This window comes from Rhipicephalus sanguineus, chromosome 8 (genome assembly GCF_013339695.2).
Source record: "Rhipicephalus sanguineus isolate Rsan-2018 chromosome 8, BIME_Rsan_1.4, whole genome shotgun sequence".
In the NCBI taxonomy this organism is placed as follows: domain Eukaryota; kingdom Metazoa; phylum Arthropoda; class Arachnida; order Ixodida; family Ixodidae; genus Rhipicephalus; species Rhipicephalus sanguineus.
The window spans coordinates 5575916-5596054 of record NC_051183.1 but is presented as its reverse complement, the minus strand read 5'-3'; the positions used below and the strand labels follow the sequence as shown (position 1 = coordinate 5596054).

Sequence of the window (20139 nt, the reverse complement as noted above, 5' to 3'; positions counted from 1 at the left end):
AGAGCACTTGGCCCAGCAACGACGATTATAAGCATTGGATTGTGCCAGATAAATCTAACTCCCACCGTGCAAAATGCACATTCTGCAAAAAAAGTTTCGACATCGCTTCTATGGGCAAATTTCCTCTCAGAAGCCACGCAGAAAGTACAAAGCACTGTGGAATTATGAAAATGGCAGCTGGAAACTCGATGCAAAACGGCAAGCACAAGGGAGCGGTCCACTAGCTTGGCTCCATCCCAAGCGGCCGATCTAAGCAGCGCCTGTAAGTCACACGAGGTGGTTATCGATGCGGAAATCTTGTGGAACATCAAAATGATTACCTCCCACTACCTGTACGGATTGTTGGCACAAACTGGCGACCTGTTCAAGCGGATGCTTCCTGACAGCGAGGTGGCCAAATCTTTTTCTTGCAGAAAGAAAAAAATACACTTATGTTGTGGGCCATGGACTCTGGCCATTTTTCTTGTCGTCCTTGCAACAAGAGGTACACAAGTCCGACTACTACTTTTTGATGAGTCAGTGAATGACTCCCTGCAAGAGAAACAAAGGGACTGCCCACACAAAGTGTTCGGTAGATATTGCACATCCACTTTTATGGGGCACTTCACAGCAAACGATATGCAGGAGACACTTCTGAGGGCTTTGGAGCCTTTGTCACTTGGCAAGATTCTTCAGGTCTCGATGGATGGGCCGAACGTTAACCTAAACTTTTTTAGGAACATGCAAGTGCATTTGCAGGAAAACCATCAGGTCCAATGTGTTGACTTGGGGACGTGTGGCCTCCGTACCATCCACGGTACTTGCAAAACAGGCGTTGCAGCCTTTAAGTGGAGCATTGACGTCCACGACTCCCCTGCATGAAGGGAAGATTTTCCAGCTGACCCACTGCCGTTTGTGTCCCATCGATGGGTGGAAAACTCAGTTGTTACTAAAAGAGCTTTGCCTCTTTGGAATGATCTCCAGAAATAGGTGGAGCCTGCAAGAAGTGTACACCCTTTGAAAATGTGCATAGCTTTTGTCGTGACTCCTTGACCCTGGCAAAGCTGAACTTGGCCCTCAGTGTTGCATCCATTATGCAGCCATTCTTGAAAGACAACCAATCCAACAAAGCCATCTTCTTCTTTCTTGGGAGAGACCTTGAAAGTATTGTGCAGAAGCTCCTTGCAAAATTCATGACGGCTTCAGTGTTGTCTTCATTGGGAGGAGTTGGTGATTTGCTCAGTGCAGAGGCTGATGACCCCATTAACCACACTCCACTTGAAAAAGTCCCATGTGTGAACAAGCGCTGAAAGATTCAAAAGCTAGTGCAAAGGATGCATTTCAATTCAGAATGGAGTGCAAACTATTTTTGGCAGCTGTGACCAAGAAAATATGGGAACCAAGTCCCCCCCTGACATCATCCATGGTTAGAAACCTGTCCTCTCTAGACCTCCAGCTCACGTGCTCAAAGCCTGATCTGTGCCTGGTGGGCCTAAGGAAGATGCTGGACATCTTCACCATGGCAGGAAGACTGTGTGACAGCCAGTGGGAATGTGTACTTGCAGAGTACACCGAATTGCTGGAAGAGTTCAAGCATGAGCTTTGCCTCTTTGAGAGGAGCGTTAGCAGGCTAGATAAGTTCTTTCGCAAACTCTTGAGCTTCCATCTCTCCTACAAGGAGCCGTGGACAAGCAGGTGTTGAACGGGGGGTTTCGTGTCAACCGACAAATCTCCAGAGAGAACTTGAAAGGTTTGTTGTATATTTCACAGCGTGTCATATGATGTGACACAGTGGAGAGGGCAGGTGGCATTTTAAATGTTGCCATAACAACGGAGCTTAGAATGGCTGTGTCCGCAGCAAGGCAGCACTATAGTGCCGCTTAGAATCGGAGAAGAAAAAGTGCCAGGAAAATGCAAACCAGACAGAAAGGCACATAATTGTGGAGGAAGTTGAATGCATGCCGCTGAAGAGAAATAAACTTGAAGCAGTTGTTGCCATTTTAATAACCTCTGCTGATTGCTTTGCTGAAAAAACAGAAGTGACTGGCGATACCAAACATGTGCTCAAGTCTAACAGCCTGTGAAAGACTTGCGAAAGCTGAGGCTGAAGAACTCGATAGCATTAAGATGCCAATAGAAAAAAAAAACTGAAAGACCTGCCCTGAGCTTCAGAACTTGTAGCATAATGAAACCGTGCAATAAGTCAACCGAACATCCTTTGTTTTGTGCAATACAATTTACCGAGAACTACAGTCGTGTTCATTAAATTTTTCGAAAGATCCTTGAACAGTCCTTGAATTTTTCGCTTGGAAACCTGTATGCACCCTGACACAGATGTGATGTTAAACGTTCCCAGATATTTTTCTAAAGCATTTGTTTAGATATGTAGACACTTGCAATCTCCATGAAGTCACAGGGCACAGCATCGATGTCATGTTGGAAACTATGTTGGGCGTCTTTGGCGGCGCTTTAAAAAAGGCGGAAGAACAAAACAAACAGGCAAAAGGAAAAAAATGATGCCATATCGACGAAGTGAATGATGATTAAAAAGCTGGCTCGGAGAAGATCGGGAAAACCTGTGAATCTTCCGTAATAGTCCTCTACCATCATATGAAGACGTGAGACACGTTGTTATATATACATATATACAGAATGTTTTGTTAATTTACAATTTGGATGAACTATATATATACACAAGTTACAATTATATACACATTGATGAAGTATATATACAAGAAATATCTAAGAGCGTCTGATTCTCCATTGTCAACACTTGCAGACGCAGTGCTCCTAATGTTCTTTCAATTTTGAAACTGCCCTCTAGATGCACACGACAAAGTGGCCCTAAAAATAGCTGTCCGACGCTCGCCTGGCTGTTGACCGCGTTGCCCGCTCGCCCTGTGAGAATTAACGGCCAGGCTGGAGGGAAGACAAGACGTGCGTAGCGTTCCTCTTCGCGTTCCACGACGCTTTGAATGGATGGATGCAGGTTACGGCACGGGACTTCGCCTCAGCTTAAGAACCTGACGAGCCAGCTCCTAAATCAGCACATGTAGCACGAGGACAGGGAAGGAATGACACACAATGCGCCCTCCACTTCTGCAGTTCAGACAGGCAAAATGGCAAGAGTAGTGTTCTTTTCTGCCTGCTGTATGGCACTTGTTGCCCAGGCATGCTTCAAACCCAGGAAACTTGAAATTGTCGATGGTGGGCTCTCCATAGGCAGGTGTCATGAGCAGCACCCATGTGGTGAGTGAAGGAAGACAACAATGAAGAGTGCAAAGCATTTGAAAAAGCACAATCACGGACACTTCGAGGTGACTCTAGACATAATAGAGGCAGTACTAAGTTGTCATTGTCTACCCGATAAAAGAAGGCCATTTCGCCAGCACTGCAGTGGTGATGTGAACAGCAGGCGCTTGATTCTGGAGGTTGCGATGTTGGCGTTCCAACGCTTGGTCGTGCGACCTCGACAACACTTGAGTGAGGCTCCTCGAACATGCTTTCTAGCCCGTGTGGCATAACACCATTGTGAACATGCTTCCAATGGGCTACGACCCAAAAGTATTGTGCCGCCTTTCACTCGGCAGCACGGTGCTTTTGAGACCTTTTGTCCGGTACCTCAAGTGATCACCTTTACCTGCTGCTAAGGGTTTCTTCGCGTAACGATGCATAAGAGCTCCTGCGTAATTTTTCTTGGCAGCTTGTGAACAGGCTGGAAAGTTGTGCTTGCCATTTAGCGCCTGCTGCCGTGTAGTGTACATATTGTGAAGTATGCTTGTGTAATGTGGTTGCACTTACTCTCCAGGAGGTGGTAGAGCAAAGCATCTCTCACCTTGGCTTGGAAGATGACCGAGATGATGACCCAGCCATCAAGTCTTACTCCAAGTCCACAACGTCTGTGAGTGTGCTGTTTCTTAAATGGTGTTACAATAATGGAATCTTCATGCTCATGAGGCTGAGCTGAAACTGCGCCTGTTTTTGCATGTCACATTCGTCAGTTGTCATAGATGCACAATAGTATGGTGCCTGCTGTAGTCGGACATAGAAGTAGTCAGGCTTCCATAGTCCAGGGCCACAGCTGCACAAGTGAGGTTTCCACTGTAACTTATCACAGAAAGACCTCCTTTTCTGCTTGCTTTCTGGGTGTTACTGCTTGCCTTGCGATGGAATAGAATAATTCCAATCAAATGCGAGTATGCTGCCTCTGGCTAAAGCAAGTCGAGTTTCCTGAAAGGTGAGATTCCTTGGAAGAAGAGTGGTTCAGACCACTTCATTCAAAGCAAGCAAAGCTTAATGTAGCTATACTGTAGCAACTCCACTGAGACATCCCCTCATTTCTGGGAACGTTCAGTGAACACTGCCCTCATCTGCCCATGCCACATCACAGCGTTGATGGCTGAAGTGACAGCAAAGCATGAAAGCTGGCTGATTCTCTGATAGAAATGAATGGCTCTCAGGAGTGTGCTAGTGGCGCAAATGCAAGAACACACAAGATGTCCTGCTGTACAATGTGTGTCGCAGTCCTGTCCACACTTACCGTATTTACTCGAATCTAAGCCCATGATTTTGTTTCGAAAAAACAATGTGCGAAAGTGGGGGGGGGGGGGTCGGCTTAGATTCGAGTACAGTCGAACCCGGGTATATCGAACTCGCCAAAAAACGTTTATTAGTTCGATATATGGCATAATTCGATATAGGCCCGCTACAGGATTTTGACACAAAGGCACATAACAATAAGAAAAGTACTTTATTAATATGGTGGCTTACTTGCGTGCCCTACTTTGGAACAAAATAGTCCTGGATTTTCTTCTGTGTCAACGACTTCGCTGCCTGCGACAGCACGCACGCCTCCACGTTGTCCAACGAGTCGGAGCAGCTGAGGCCGCAACCTTCCACATTCACGCAATAGCGCCGGACCAACGCAAGTGCACTAATCCCTTCGGAGGATGTAGGCAATGGGCCATCGTCAATTTCCTTATTGCTGTCGCTTTGGCTCGTGGTCGGCACGACGTCTGCAACGTAATCCTCATCTTGTAGCTCACCCATGATGGCGACATCATCGTCCACACTGACGAACTCGTCGAATGTCGATCCGTCGATAGCTCCCGGGAACTCTGCCAGCTCGCTCCAAACTTCGGCGGAAACACCTGCGGTGTCTTCAGTGCTGTCATCGGAATTTGGGGTGTCATCACCAGGCATGCGGAAGCCGGCATGCCTAAAGCAGTTCTGGATCGTCTCCTTAGTGACATCTGCCAACGATCTACGATTTATGATTTATGATTTCGAGTTTCGCGGCGAACGGCAAATTCTGCCTCTTTGCACAAGCCATGACAACAGCGCGCCAATAAAGTTCACAGAGCACCAACAGGCAACACCACCAGCACGGACCACGCTGAATGAGGACTCGAGGAAAACAGGCAGCAGCAGGCACATAAGCATAAAGAAAGAAAAAATGGCGCTCACTTCTACCGCCTCCGCGCCTCGGAGAAAGCACGACGGCCTGATTGGCTGTAAGCGCTGCGAGCGGGCCAGGATCATTTCTTGCAGGGGGGTGTTCGCCCGTGCACAACCGGGTCTAAACCACTTTTTCTAGGGTTGCGCCGGCAGTTTTCCCCGCCACCGCGAGGGAAAGCCAACTTGCTGGGGCACTTTTGAGGCACATGGAGTTTGATATATCGGTTGTCGTTGCTATTTTCGTTCGATGTAACAGTAACTTTTGCTATATATTCTCAATGTAAATTTACCGTGTTTAGAAACTGTTCGATATATGGGATAATTTGATATAAACGGGTTCGATATAGTCGGGCTCGACTGTACCATGATTTGACCGCAGCTGCCACCTACCTAAAGGCCCGGCCACGCTAGCGGCATGGTGGCTCACCATGCGCCGATCTCGGGCTACTGCATGCAGACGGCTCTGCATGCGCGTCCGAGGCTCATTTTCGCTACATCCTATGGTAGCTGCATGGTGACGAGGTTGCTCAGGTTCAGCGGCAGAGTGGTGGTCCCCATGGCTACTCAGGCCGACCGCGTCGTCTGCTTCATACTGTCCATTGTTCCGAAATCTCGCAGTCCCACGTTCATGCAGCAAGGGTCGTCGAGCCAGCGAGATTTCACACCGGCAAAGGTGGGCAAAGGTGGATCGTGTCACGTGATTACGGTGCCGGCAAATGCCACGCACTTTCGCACCCTCTCTCCTCCTGTCGCGTGACGCAGAGGTGGCAGAGGCGCGAGTGCAAAGTCGGTCAGTTTTCTGGGAGCGATCGTGCAGTGTAGTCGTCGTGCCTTAAACATGTGCTCACGAAACGCCTGCACCAACTGTGCTTCAGAAGCGATGGCACCAACCAAGCGGTGCCACTACAGCGCGGCCTTTAAGCAAAAGGTCGTTCTCCACGCAGAGAAAACATCAAACCTGCAAGCACTGCACGAGTTCGGCGTGCACGAAAAGAACATGCGATGATGGCGGAGTCGAGGACTGAAGTGACTGCTTGCACAACGCGGCCCCTGGACGACGTTCCCAAACCGTTTTCACCCAGTCCTCCATCAAGCCGCTGGACATACAACCTTTGTTGTGAACGCGCACGACAACATTTCTGAGGAACTTTTCGCCAGCTGGTACAATCTTGCGCTTGAAAATTATGTATGAGGGAAGCTTTTGTCCATCAGTGGTGCAGCACAACATTACTGTCGTTTGCTGCTTTTCGTAGCCTGCCGTCCTAAGCTTGACTTCCTTCGCACCCTTTTTGTTCACAGTGTATGCCATTGGCATGTCAAAGCACACCGGGGTCTGGTCGGCATCTGCAATTTGCCCCAGTTGGTAGCCCTTATACCACCGTTTGCCAATCACGTATACCTGAAACTTGACAAGCTTCTCCTCGAAGTCAGCGGGCAGCTTCTGACAACACGGAGGTCCGTCGTCTCAGGCTGAACCCGAACCGTTTCATGAAGCCCAGCCCCTGCTTGCTTTAAAATTGCCTCGTGCGACAGCCTTCACGAAGGCAACTTCCTTGGCCTTCGCCTGAACTATATCCAACGCGATGAACAGAAGCGAGGACGATGCCCTCTGGGATGAACTTAGCAACAAAGAGGACAGCAATGTTGCGGACCATGACGACGGCGACCACGAATAAACGTTCTACGTAGTATGTGCTTACGGAGGGTGCGCTTGTGCAATAAAAATGCTGGGTTTTCTGCTGATAAAACGGTGTTTTCTTTTTTTAAGGCGGGCTGCATTCGAGGTAAGCTTTTTTTTCTTCTGGCCTTGCGAATTTCGGGGGTCGGCCTGGAATCGAGGGCAGCCTAGATTCGAGTAAATACGTATTGTTTGTCACCGATTACAGCGATATAGATATGTGTTATTGAAAGTGATGCTGGTGAGCCAATTTATGTCGATGTGAACCATTAATGCATCACTTGCTAATAGCTACACCATTGGACAGCGCGATTATGCAATTATGATGCTGCTGCTGCCAACGGACATTGTTAAACTCTGGCTGTGAGTGAAGCATGGAAGAACTGGAAACAAAAGCTGACATTGTGGTAAAAGCTATTGAGAAGATGATGAGGAAAAGAACAAAGCGTCAGCCATGTTTACGCTTGAAGGTAGGTCAGGAAAAGCAGGCTATGTCAGCAGCACAGATGTCATGGCTCAGATCTACAGTCAACTGCCGATTTTTCGGACATGCTCGAAAATTCGGACGCTCTCGCGGCACCGTCACCAGCCCCATAGACTTCAATGTATTAGAACGTCCAAAAATTCGGACGCTGAAGCTATTGCGCGTCCGATTTTTCGGACTTTCTGCCCAAATTGCAGGTCCGACAGGCATTATTTGAAGCCCCCACCTCTGCCGCGTCAATCATCTCGTAGGTTCGAACCAGCGCTTTCGCGAGTCGATCTGTTTGAGACAGTAGCAGAGTCCGAAAGTCAGCTTTGCCGCAATGCCGAAGCGTTATGGGGTGAAGCAGACCAGAAATTCAAAGGGGCCGCTATCGCGGCGTCGTGCGGCGATGTTACGAATAAGCAGCGGAAATGCACGGAGGCGTGATGGCAGCAGCTGGCAAACGCGCCAGTATGGCTTAATCGCTGACAACCCTTACGATAAGCATCTTCAGTTAACTGCTCGGTAGTGCACGTGGCCTAGCGCAGTTGCATGCGTACTGCACGCATTTAATAGGCGAGAACCCAAATGCGCCGCGCCGCCATTCTTGCTGCCTCTTTGTGCGAGACCGCTAAGTGCGCCGCGTAGACGCGTTGCCTTCGCGGACGAAACCAGCTCGCCATTGCCGCGCCCGTGTGCGGTCAGGAACTAAGTGCGCTTCACGAATCCTTTCTTGATAAATGCGTGCGTACGATACAGCAACAGTAAAGTGACGGCGTCAGCTTAGTTGGCGATATGCTGCACACAACTAGAAACGATCGGCTTGACACGGCAGCGAATGCTGCGTATCGGCGGCGATTCGGCAATGTGTGTGCGCATGTTTACATGCGCACACGCATCGGGGAAAGCCGGACGAGTCGTCCGCTCTTCCGCCACAGTCTTTGTGTTCCGCGTCATCGTTTACAAACGCTTCATGCGAGATAGCCGTAATATATTCCGCGCTTTGCTGTTATCAGCGACGCTCATCACGAGATGCAACAGTGGAAGTTGGCACGTACGTAGTTAAGCAGGGTTCGCGGCAGGTACCGAATGTATTTGCGAGAGCCTGGGCGCGCACCAAAATGCCTGATAATTATACTGGGAGGCATTAAAGCTATTTCGGACATGGCTGTGGCGATTTGACCACTTGAGCAGAATAAAAAAGCATGAATTTGTTTTTTCGGACTGCCCGATTTTTCGGACGATTTCGCGGTCCCTAGGGAGTCCGAAAAATCGGCAGTTGACTGTAGTTGGTTGTTTAGAGGCGAGGCTGAAGGGCAAGTTTCTAAGGTGTCAGGGGAGAGAGTGCAGCAGCCTTAGCATAACTGGTGGGTGGTGTTGTTTACCATATTTACTCTCATAATCCTCGCACTTTCTTTCCCCGGAAAATTTGTTAAAAGTCGGGGGGTGCGAGAAATACGCGGGGAAATTTTTTCACAAAAAGGTACAGCCTGCTAAAGAAAAAGAAAACGAAGCGGCCGCAAATCCGGCTTCTCAAGCCACCAACTACAAGCTTTGTGAAGTACCAATACAAGACTTACCTTAACAATAAAACCACAGGTTCAACACTAGCAAGATTTATTTGCAGACACTAAAGCTGGAGCCACTAGTTAAGCAAATAAAGGAGAGATCTTTTCCAGTTTTAGGCCCACGGTAGGCCCGGAGCATCTTGTCAGGAGCATTCAGCTGCTCGCCATTGCCAGTAGCAGACACGCAACTCGTCGACCTCAAAGTGCCTGCCGTGGCCCTGTAGCTGTTTTCCAGTGCTCCATCACTTTCAACTTCAAACCAGTCGTGTAACTTCCGTATTGGCCCATAACGTAAGCGACGCAGCCACAGAACTACAGACAGAACGGACGCAACAACACAACCACGCCGCAACGCAGACTTGCCACTTGTGACTTGGATTGGATTAGTGCTCCGTGTGTTTATAGTACCTATGCATGATGCTTAAGATACAGCGCTAAGTTGTCGCGTGCTATCATCATCAATGGCTGGAAGAACCAGACGACATTTGCTGCTGCAATTTTGGGGGTGCTATAATTACTCACGGAAAAAAAAAAAGTCTTGTTTTTGTTGGGCAATGTGGGGGGTGCGACAATTACGCGAGTGCAAGGATTACGTGAGTAAATACGATAAACAGATAAGGATTGTGACTAGCCCTGAGTTTAGCAAAGGCTGTCTCCTTTGGATCAAATTGTGGTGTGCATGGCAGCAGATGCTCTTTTGCATCCGAAGTACTTGGTGTTGGCGTGGTCGGTTCATAGTTGTACTGACCATAGTTTTATGCTCAATACCGCTTTTGCATGACCGGAACAAACAAATATAAGATTTGACAACTTTTCAAGGTTGTTTGTGTGAAATTTTTATATGATCGACTCTGGATGTAAGGGTTTTTCAATTTTCCTCACGTTATGATATGGGGCACGGCATGTCGCACAGAAGTCTCGGAAATTGTTTGCAGCAATCTTGAAGCAGATTTGTAGTTGCTTGGTGTAATAGCCGATCTACACATAGTTTACAGCGCTTGTTTTGACCAGAATCTTGAGCAACTGTCATGTAGCGTCTCTTTGAACGATCTGTGGCACCACCGTGTTCATTGCTCTTGAGGTTTCCACTGTGCTCCTCGGAGGTAATCTGCAATTTCACTAGATCGTTCACCTCGTTGTGACTGGTACGTTAATCGTGAAACTACACGGTCCCATTTGTCGGTACTGGCAGCAGTGGTAGGTTTGGGTGGCTTCACTGCAGTGGTAGCATAGCGGTCGGGGGTGTGCCAAGCACCAGTCGACTGATGGGTGTCGATGTCTCATGACAGAACTGCAGTGGTGTGCCGTCTTTATGTGGGCGCGGAGGAAGAGCGTGACGGCAGACTGCCGTAGCGTAGCTCATAGCTTCCGGCTGCGGCAGTTCTGGCTGAAGAACACACAATGACTGCTGGATTTTTGGCACACTTCAGCAATCGATGTCACCTCAGGCTGCAGAAAAGGTGAGAACTTTTGCAGCTGCTCTTGCACGATGGCTCAGACAGTTTCGCACAGGTCATCAGAGCTGAAGGCTTGAAGAGCTGCGCTGTCTGGATTCAAGTCTGGACAATGGTACTGTCGGGTGCACATTTCTAGCGTCTTCTCGATTGTTGTTGCCTCTGAGAGGAATTCCTGGATGGTTTTGGGTGGTTTCCTCATCATTCCCGCAAAGAGCTCCTGCTTTATACCCTTGCATGAGGAAGAGCGAGAGAGAGAATTAAACTTTATTGTACAACCAGGCGTGCCTTCTCTTTGCCCAGAGGTGGGTGACTTCCTTATTCCAGGTAGCCATGGCTTGCAGCTGATGCCCGAGCCCTGTACACCAGCCGGAGCTGGTCCTCAGGGTTTAGTGACGTCAGCAACGCCTCTCACTGGTCTTCCGGATTTTCTTGGATGCTTTGTTCGTCTATGGGTGGGATACTTGGGTTGTTTCGGCATCCTCATACCATGTGGTTAAGGGTAAAGGGTAGCTCGCTAGTCTCTGCTGTAACAATTGTGCTCGTGCTTGTCTTCTTCCCTTATCATGTCCCGAGGCACTGTACACACATGTATTTTATCCTTGATACAAACTTTCTTCTCCTCAGGCATGCCAGCATCGGTGTGGTGGAAAAGTGTGATCATTTCTTCCATGAACATCATGTTTTCATTTGGGCACTGCAACCGCCAGTAGCACTTGCGGCCTATGGCTAGCTCAATGATCCGCGAGGGCTTTGGCGCTTTCTTGAAGTCTTAGGCTTGTTTGGTTCATGGCTTTCTGTGGCCGTCCGGAACATGAAGCAGCACCTTCACCAGATGTCACGTGGTTGTGATGATGAAGACGACTGCAGTTGGGCCGTTAAAGACGAAACTCTTTATTGGGCTAACTTGTTCCCTGGCAATGAAAAGTCAAAACAGTACTAGTGGCACACTGATGGTGGTGATTACGGTCGTTGGCCATCGCCATTGGTAATCTGATAGTCCGTGAAACGTGTCTGTCTTTTATACACGCCGTATCGAACCTTCCAGCGTTATTGCTGGTGCGCGTGCTACATTCAGAATAAACTGCTACTCGCGATGGGTGCGTAATCTTCGGAAAACAGGCCAAAGCATTTGCAATTTCCCAAACATTGCAGCGTGGCTTGCGTCAAGCGGTGGTTACATATGTAACAGGCTGGTTGGCACATCAAAATACAAAAAGTATCGCGTGTGGCAATATACACACAGTATTGATCTGCCATTCCAGGAAACGTACACTATATCTGGCTTGTGCAAGCATGTTTACTTCATAAACCTACAGAATGTAGGAAACTCTTACAGGTCTCCGTGATAGTTTCTGTAGCAATGCGGTATCTTCATTTATGAAGAGCTTACTGTTTTTTTTTCTTGGGGGGGGGGGGGGGGGGCGCATTGTTGTTCCACAGATTGGTGTTTTGTAGTAGACATCTGAGTAAAAAAGTGAATGGTAAATGTTACTGTTTGCAGGAGTCTGATTAGGTGAGCTATCTATAGATCAGGGCTTCACAAACTTTCTGGCCTTGGGGAACCCAGCAGCTTTTCCAGAATGCCACAGAACCCCTAACTTTTTCTTTCGCATGAGAAGGTCACTCGAAAGCGGAAGGGGAGTGGTGTGGGGGAGGTGATGACGCTTCTTGATGCATGCAAACACAGCATTAAGACCATGGCTTATTTTTAATAGCGAAGGCCATCGCTGACGATGTGGAACTCTCGATAATACTAGCAATTCCTCTGCATCGCGTAAAGCACCTGCCGACCACACACTGCATGCTTCAGGCACCGTGTGCCATAAGCAATGTGTTCGCAAAAACGAAACGTCAGATATACAAAATCCTGTTTTTATTTTTTTTTTGCAAAACAAAGAGAAAGGCATGCCATTCTCACTGCGAAATGGCCGTCAACCGATGCGACTGGTTGTAAGGCTAAGCATAAATGCTCATGTAGCCCACAGCCACTATAAAGTGGTGCCCCTTGAGTGTATCAAAGTGCTCGCTGCGCGTTTTGATTACAAAATCGACGTAGTGCAGTGGATAATCAGCTTGTGTGAAAACTGTGCCACGTGAACGCCAGTGCATCATGAGTCATGAATAAAGCGCTGCGCGTTCCCGTTGTCGTTCAAACTGGTTTGAGCAGTCAATATCATCTTTTGTATCTCAGCTTACCGAATTGATTGGTGCGCATGTGGTATGAACTGTGCTCACCAGCATCAATTACCAGCGCTCAGTACACTCTGTCACAGCTGGTCCGCAAATCGTGCAAATTTCATGGTGCGCACTAGATGAATCTTTGGTTCTTCTACCGCAAGGGTCTTTTGTTACCAGCAGACTCCCGATGTTCACGTGTGGCCAGTGTGTCGGAACGGAACGAAAAACGAAAAAAAAAAGATATTTTTGACCGGAACGAAAACGTAACTGAAGGTTTATTATTTCGTTGTGGAGTGAAACCGAAATATTTTCAATCGTTTTTTGGTTCACGAGAAAACTTCGCAATCCGGAACAACTGAGGTCATGCAATGTGAGCATGTCTCAGGGTACACTATTAGCGCGTACCTCAGGCATGAATTCCAAACCAAAAATATGCTGAAATTGTGCCATAAACGAAAACAGTGGCAACCAGATATGTTTATATTAACGCAAGTGGACTTTTGCACGCCTGTCAGGCAGGCCAAAGTGGAGAGGGCGTTGTCAGTGCTGAAGTTTGCTACAGCGAAAGCGCTTATGAGATCACAACAGCTGATTTTCGCGCCATAGTTGTCCGCCGCCACCGGTGTACGTGACCGCTATTGCGTGAAATAAGAGAAAATTTAATGAGAAAGATTTTAGGGTCGGATGGGATTTTAACCCGCGCCCTCTGCGTGGCAGTCGAGTCTTCCACCACAGTGCCATGCTGGTGCTTGTAACTCCTTCGCAAAAATACTCTATACAAGCGTCATGTTGGGCAAGGAATCGTGTTAAAATATGTATTATAGCGTGGCAGAAGAGTAAAGTAACAACCAGTCATCACACAATGCTAATAGTGCAAAGGGTGTGTTGTTTATTGCTTCCCACCAGTGTTGCGGAGTTGCCACTCCAGAATTGGAATGACTCCGGAATCATTCCACATTTTCGCGACCCCGGAATGGAATGGAGATAACGCTTGTAGGAATGGAAAGGGAATAAAATTAAGCGCCTTTTGCATGGAATGGAAATGGAATTACGTCTTTTTCCGAAAATAGAGCAAGTTTTAGACTAGGTGCTGTTTTTCGAACTTCAAACGTTATTAAGTCATAGCCTCGAATTTAACAATAAAGCATTATGTTGAGGTGTTTATTTGACGGCACTCGGCGACGATGCGCAATGGCAACAGTCAAGGCAAAAACACGGACTCGCAGTGTCCCACTAGAAGGCGCTAGAGAGCGCAACCCATTACTCATCTCCAAGGCTTCGCTACAATTATCCCGAGTACGAAAAGGGAGCCGCCTGGCGACCTAACAGCTTGTCACAATGAGTGGGTCATGGTAGGCCTTGAGGCGCTCCACGTTGACAATGTCGCGCCCTCGACGGCGCATGTACGAAGATGGTTCGATGGGTTCGATTAGGTAGTTGACTGGGGATGTGCGCTCGACAACATGGTAGGGGCCTTCGTAATTCGGCAGTAGTTTTGGAGACGCCAGTTGCAGTGGCAGGGACCGAGAGCCATACGGGTGCTCCAGGGAGGAACGTGGGCTCAGAAGTGGTGGTGCCACGGCGAATGCTCTTCTGCCGCTCTTGTTCATGCGTTGTAAAGGTCTTGGGGCAGCTCGTGACACTCCTCAGCAAGCCTGGCGGTGTCAGAAATAGGCGCACACTCAGATCGATCTGGCTTGCATGGGAGTATCGTGTCGGTGGTGCGTAACTGGTGCCTTCCGTACAATAAGAACAAGGGTGAAAAACCAGTAGTGCTTTGAGGGGCGGTATTATAGGCGTAGGTGACGAAGTGCAGAATGTCATCCCAGTTTGTGTGATCGGCGGCGACGTACATTGGGAGCATGTCGCCGAGCGTGCGGTTAAAGCGTTCGATTAGGCCATTCGTTTGCGGGTTTGCGGGGGTAAGCAGTAGTTTTGCAGTAAACAGCATGGCACTCTTTGAGAATGGCTTCGATGACTTCCAACAAGAAGACATGGCCTCGATCACTGAGAAGCTCTTTAAAATGGCTTGGCTGATTGCAAGCACGGTACATTTATAAACAACGCACCTACTACAAACCGAGGCATAAGTTAGTGTACAAACAAAAGCTTTATCCCAGCAGATACTGAAGGCAGAAACAAATTACCCCTGCGCGTTGGTTCCCATTGATACCCCCACACGAAAATGACGAACACTCTATGCACAGCCTGATCTTTATCTCACGAGCAGTTTAGTACCTGACACGCGTAAATAATAGGGGTGTGCGAATATTCGAAATTTCGAATATTTTTCGAATAGTGTTTGCTATTCGATTCGATTCGCACTGAAATTTTACTATTCGAACTATTCGAACTTCCCAAAGACAAATGCAGTCAACATCCGGTTGAAAGTGACCCCTTCAGATTTTTAATATGCTTCACCTCATTACACTCTCGTATTGCGGCAAAGCTGCCTTTCAAGCTCCGTTACGGTCGAACTTAGGCAAGAGACAGTCAACGTCCGATTGAAAGTGGTCCCTAGATTTTCAATATGCTTCACCTCCTCACACCCCCGTATTGCGGCAAAGCTGCCTTTCAAGCTCCGTCACGGTTGAACTTAGGCAAGAGACAGTCAACGTCCGATTGAAAGTGGTCCCTAGATTTTCAATATGCTTCACCTCCTCACACCCCCGTGTTGCGGCAAAGCTGCCTTTCAAGGTCCGTTACGGTCGAACTTAGCCAAGAGACAGTCAACGTCCATTTGAAAGTGGTCCCTAGATTTTCAATATGCTTCACCTCATCACACCCCCGTAATGCGGCAAAGCTGCCTTTCAAGCTCCGCTTGAAAGGCAGCTGGTTTCAATATGGAGATGAAAGATGTGGCAGAGTTGGGGGCTAAATTAATGCTGTTTTGGACCTGAAATTTGGGAAGGAAGTCCGAAAAATCGGACGCCGAAGCTTTTTAGTATCCAAAATTTCAGATGTTCTTATATATCGACGTCTACGAGGCAGATTTGGAACTCCGGACTTGAAGGGAGCACACCCTTGTCCTCCACATCAGTTGGCCTTCCACAGAAGTTGAAGGAGGAGGAGAGGCTGAGGAAATGGCATCTCTGCCTATCACGTGTAAAGTGTTGTCGGCAACACTTTGGTTGCACCAAATCATGCACATCAATACAATTCGGCCTCTACATTGCCTCACTCTTGATAAGAAAGACAACTATGAAATATGACCCCACCAGCGCTTCGTCAACCTAGCGAAAAGAAACACTTTCATGTTGCGATCTCACAAGAACATACTTAGGGATTCTCTGCAACTTCTGTAATTTCACTTCGAATTATTCGAAAAATGTTTGAGAAATATTAGAAAATTATTCGAAATTATTCGATTCGATTCGCACTCAATCTTTATTATTCGAATTCGCTTCGCACCCAAAATTTTGCTATTCGCACAGCTCTAGTAAATAACCTTTGCGACAAGGAAGACATTGCGTGCCTGCGCACAGGCGAACACAGAAAGTTCTCCTCACCCCATCCATGCTTGCGTTGCACGCTTGACAAGCGTGAGTGCTGACAAGAAGTGCGGCCTAGTGTTCCGTATTCGATGCAAAGGTGCAAGGTGCCCGAGCAGTGCACTGTTCCAACAGATCTAGAGGGTTTTGTTCCCCATTAACCAAATATTAGTTTGCTCCATATTCACGACCGCTCCAGATGCGTGACAAAACTGCTTAGTCTTCTTCAATACTACTGTTGTCAGCATAAAAATACGCTATGTCGTCATTTTAGCAGTACAGTAAAACCTCGGTGATACGATCACGGCTCGTACGAATTTCGGGGTGATACGAATTTTTCTGTGGTCCCGGCCAAGGCCCATTAGCCTGCAATGTATTGGAGTACGGTTGTTGTGAACCGATTTGCACTCCGCGACGTTTCATACTAACGTACGCTAGCGCACAGGTACGAGCAGGTGCTTCCCGCGCTATCGCGGAAGACGTGGCAGTCACGCGCGGGCGAGGGCATGCGCGCTGCGTGACCATCACCTGTGCCTTGTTGCCTCCCAGGTAGTGCGCGCGAATCTTGGAGGCCTTTAGGCGCCTTTGCGTTTAGATTACAGATGACGTTGACGCCGCGCCTTTTTTTTTTTTTCCGACGCGTTGACGTGTACTCCTATGCTCGAGGCAGCAGCGTCTTTGTACTCTGTTAACACGTGCCTGCCACGTCGATGCAAGCCATGTCCCCGCAATCAGATGTTCTATGAAACAAGACTGAAACTTGGGCTGCGGGTCCGTCATGAAGTCCCATGAAAGGTGGACGAAGACCCCGAGAGACGAAGCGGACGGTTTTGACGAAGGAGCTTGACCTCTATCTTGTGCAAAGCGCTTCTTAAATCACTTTCGCCGCATTACTCTGGTGTCATGCAGAAAAGCGTAGTAAGATTAGGAAGGGGCTACTAGCGGTCACGGGGCACAACACACCTGGTTTATTAATTACACACGCGTGCATGCACCGTATATTTACAAGTATGATCGTTGACGTCTAAAAACTTTACTGACAATCATTCAGAGCTGTTCATGACGTCGCTGCGGCCCTGAGAAACACTAAATCAAAACGTATGCCAACTTTCTTATGTCGCATACTAATTTCCATGTTTTCTGGTGATACGAATTTCAGATGATACGAATATTTTTGGTAACCCCGCGAGATTCGTATCACCGAGGTTTTACTGTAACACATTGAAGCTTAAATAATATTAAAACATCACCATTCGTTCAAACATGCTGGCCATGCAAATACTATAGGTAGCGGGAGTACTGCCCCTATGGGGAATTATTAGGGTGGTTGTACTGCACGAGATATGTCACCAAGCTACTATCCCTCGTCTGGAAATAAAAGCAGAGCGCAAAAAAGACAGGACACAAGATACAAGAACACGGGACGGGCGCTCACTACCAACTGATTTTATTATGAAAGAATTGGGGAAAAATATACAGAGCGTACGTCACAAGTGCGCCTGCGCACACATTGCAAAGCTAATCATCACAAAATCTACTGCATATTGTGGCAAAGCAATTGGAATTCCCGCTCCCGCAAACACACTGACGTCTGGCTGACGCAATCTGCACCCTTCATTTTCGTGTAGAACGCCTCCAACAGTTCGCGAGCAACCGTTTCTCTGCTGCGTCCCAGCACCTTCAAACCAGCAAACAAAGGCACACAGCCACACACTGCACAGTGTGCCGGAAGATGCGCGCCCTTATCATTTGCGATCGTCGGCTCATGGTCACGGGCCCGTTGGTTGACACACCTGCCCGTTTGGCAGATGTGTCAACCTGTGGTAAATCTTACATTGGCCAAACGGGCAGGTGTGTCAACCAACGGGCCCGTGAGCATGAGGTGACGCTGACATATAAGGGCACGCATCTTCCTGAGCACGGTCCTTGCAGGGGCGTCTGCGCAAGCAGGCCTTTGGTGTGTAGCGACACCACAGACCCAAGCTAACGGGGGTTTCAACCCCTCCCACGCCTCGCTGTGCGTGGCTTTGCCATGTCCGGGGAAAAGGTAATCCTGGGGGTTGAGTCGGCGCCACGTGTTTGGACCTTTAAGGCCCCCCGGCAGAGGCAACACACCCCTTTGGCCCCGGCTTCACGTAGACGGCACCCCTGGGCTGACCCACCCAGGGGAAATCGGCGGTCGCCTTTTCCTATCCCCCTCTCTCATCTTTCACTTTCCTATCTTCTTTCCTCGCTGTCCTGTCTCCTATTCTTTTCAGTTACTTCCCAGTTTTCGTAGGCGGCCTGGGTTAACCTTGTGTACTATATCCAGCCTGGGTATATTATATTGGGTTATAGCAGCCATGTATAGCTGGCGTCTGCATGTGTTAACCAAGCATTGTAGCGTCCCCTTGTTGGGCTCGATGGCGGGTGGCTACCATAGCTGCTGAATAACGAAACATTTAATGGGTACTCCTTTGCCCCCACTTTCTGATCGCTCTCTCAAAAGAGGGCACACCGAAGTGACAGCAAGCTTCCTGACGAACCACAAAGACAACTTTCCTCGGTATCACGTGATTCACAGTGAGCAAACCGACATGCCAGCGAGAGGTGTTTCACCTTTTCTTGTCGCTAAATACCTCGGAACAAAAACTAGGACCAGGATATAAGATCACTAAAATGTCAAGTGGAGATCTACTTCTCGAGATTTCTTGCAAAGCCCAATATGAGAAACTCCCCAGCCTTGAGAGATTTGGAGGCATTCCTATAACTGTGACTGCACACAAATCAATGAATATGGTCCGTGGTGTAGTGACAGATGATGACTTGATTACACTGAGTGAGGCAGAACTATTGGATGGATGGAAGGAACAAAATGTGATTGATGTTAAAAGGATCAAGATACGTAGAGATGACAGAGAAATACCAACCAAGCATCTGATCCTCACATTTGACTCAAGCAAGGTGCCAGAACACATTGAAACAGGGTACATGAAAATCCGTGTCATGGCATACATACCTAATCAGAGATGGTGTTTTCGGTGCGAGAGATATGGTCACGGATCTCTGAGCTGTCATGGACGGCCAACGTGTGCAAAGTGTGCTGAGCACGATCACTCCTCTGACGACTGCAACAATACCCCTCACTGTGCAAACTGCGATGTTGAGCTCACTTCTTATTCTTGATCATGCCCTGCATGAAAAAAGGAAAAGGACATAATAACGTTCAAAGTCAAAGAAAATGTATCGTTCAAGGAAGCACGGAAACGGTTCTCAATAGTTCTCTACACTACATTACATACACCGATGTGACACGCGAGGGGGCAGTGTCACAACGGACAGTGGCTTCTGCTCAGACATCACGCAGGGTTGCAGCGGCTAAGCCTCGGGCACCCATGCGGATGCAGCAGCTGCCGCTCTGCCACCAACAAAGGGCCAACAGCCTAGCGGCTCGGTGGCCTCAACGGCCTCTTCTCGCGAGTCGAGGCTTAAACAACAACAGTCTGCGTGCATAATGCGCTCATCCAGCACCTCCAGGGAGGCGATGGATACAACACCAGTCCACCAGTCACCTCGACGCCTTTGGTGTCGAAGGAGTGGCACCGCTCCCTTGAGCATGCCGCAACAAGCAAACAACGCATAACAGCTCCTCCAGAAGAAAGTGTTACGTAAAATAAATCCTGGTATACAGAGTACTCTCCCCTCTAGCTCATAATGGCTACACAGATACTGCAGTGGAATGCCAGAGGCTGTCTACAGAATCTAGATGACGTTAGAGAACTAATGAGGAACTTTAATTCTAAAGCACTCTGTATACAGGAGACACATCTAAAGCCTGAAAACATGAACTTTTTAAATCAATATGTCATTTTTCGAAAGGACCGCA

The 20139-nt window shown here is 48.2% G+C and overlaps 1 protein-coding gene across 2 annotated transcripts in view; it reads left to right on the top strand.

Moving 5' to 3' along the window:
* Nucleotides 1–20139, top strand: part of LOC119401254 (protein PAT1 homolog 1) — a gene marked incomplete in the record, with an annotated part of 241115 nt that overhangs the window by 17691 nt on the left and 203285 nt on the right. For both annotated transcript variants that reach the window (XM_037667938.2, XM_049418729.1), the window contains 1 exon segment: nucleotides 3788–3880. In XM_037667938.2, the coding sequence (XP_037523866.1) occupies nucleotides 3788–3880 (93 nt within the window).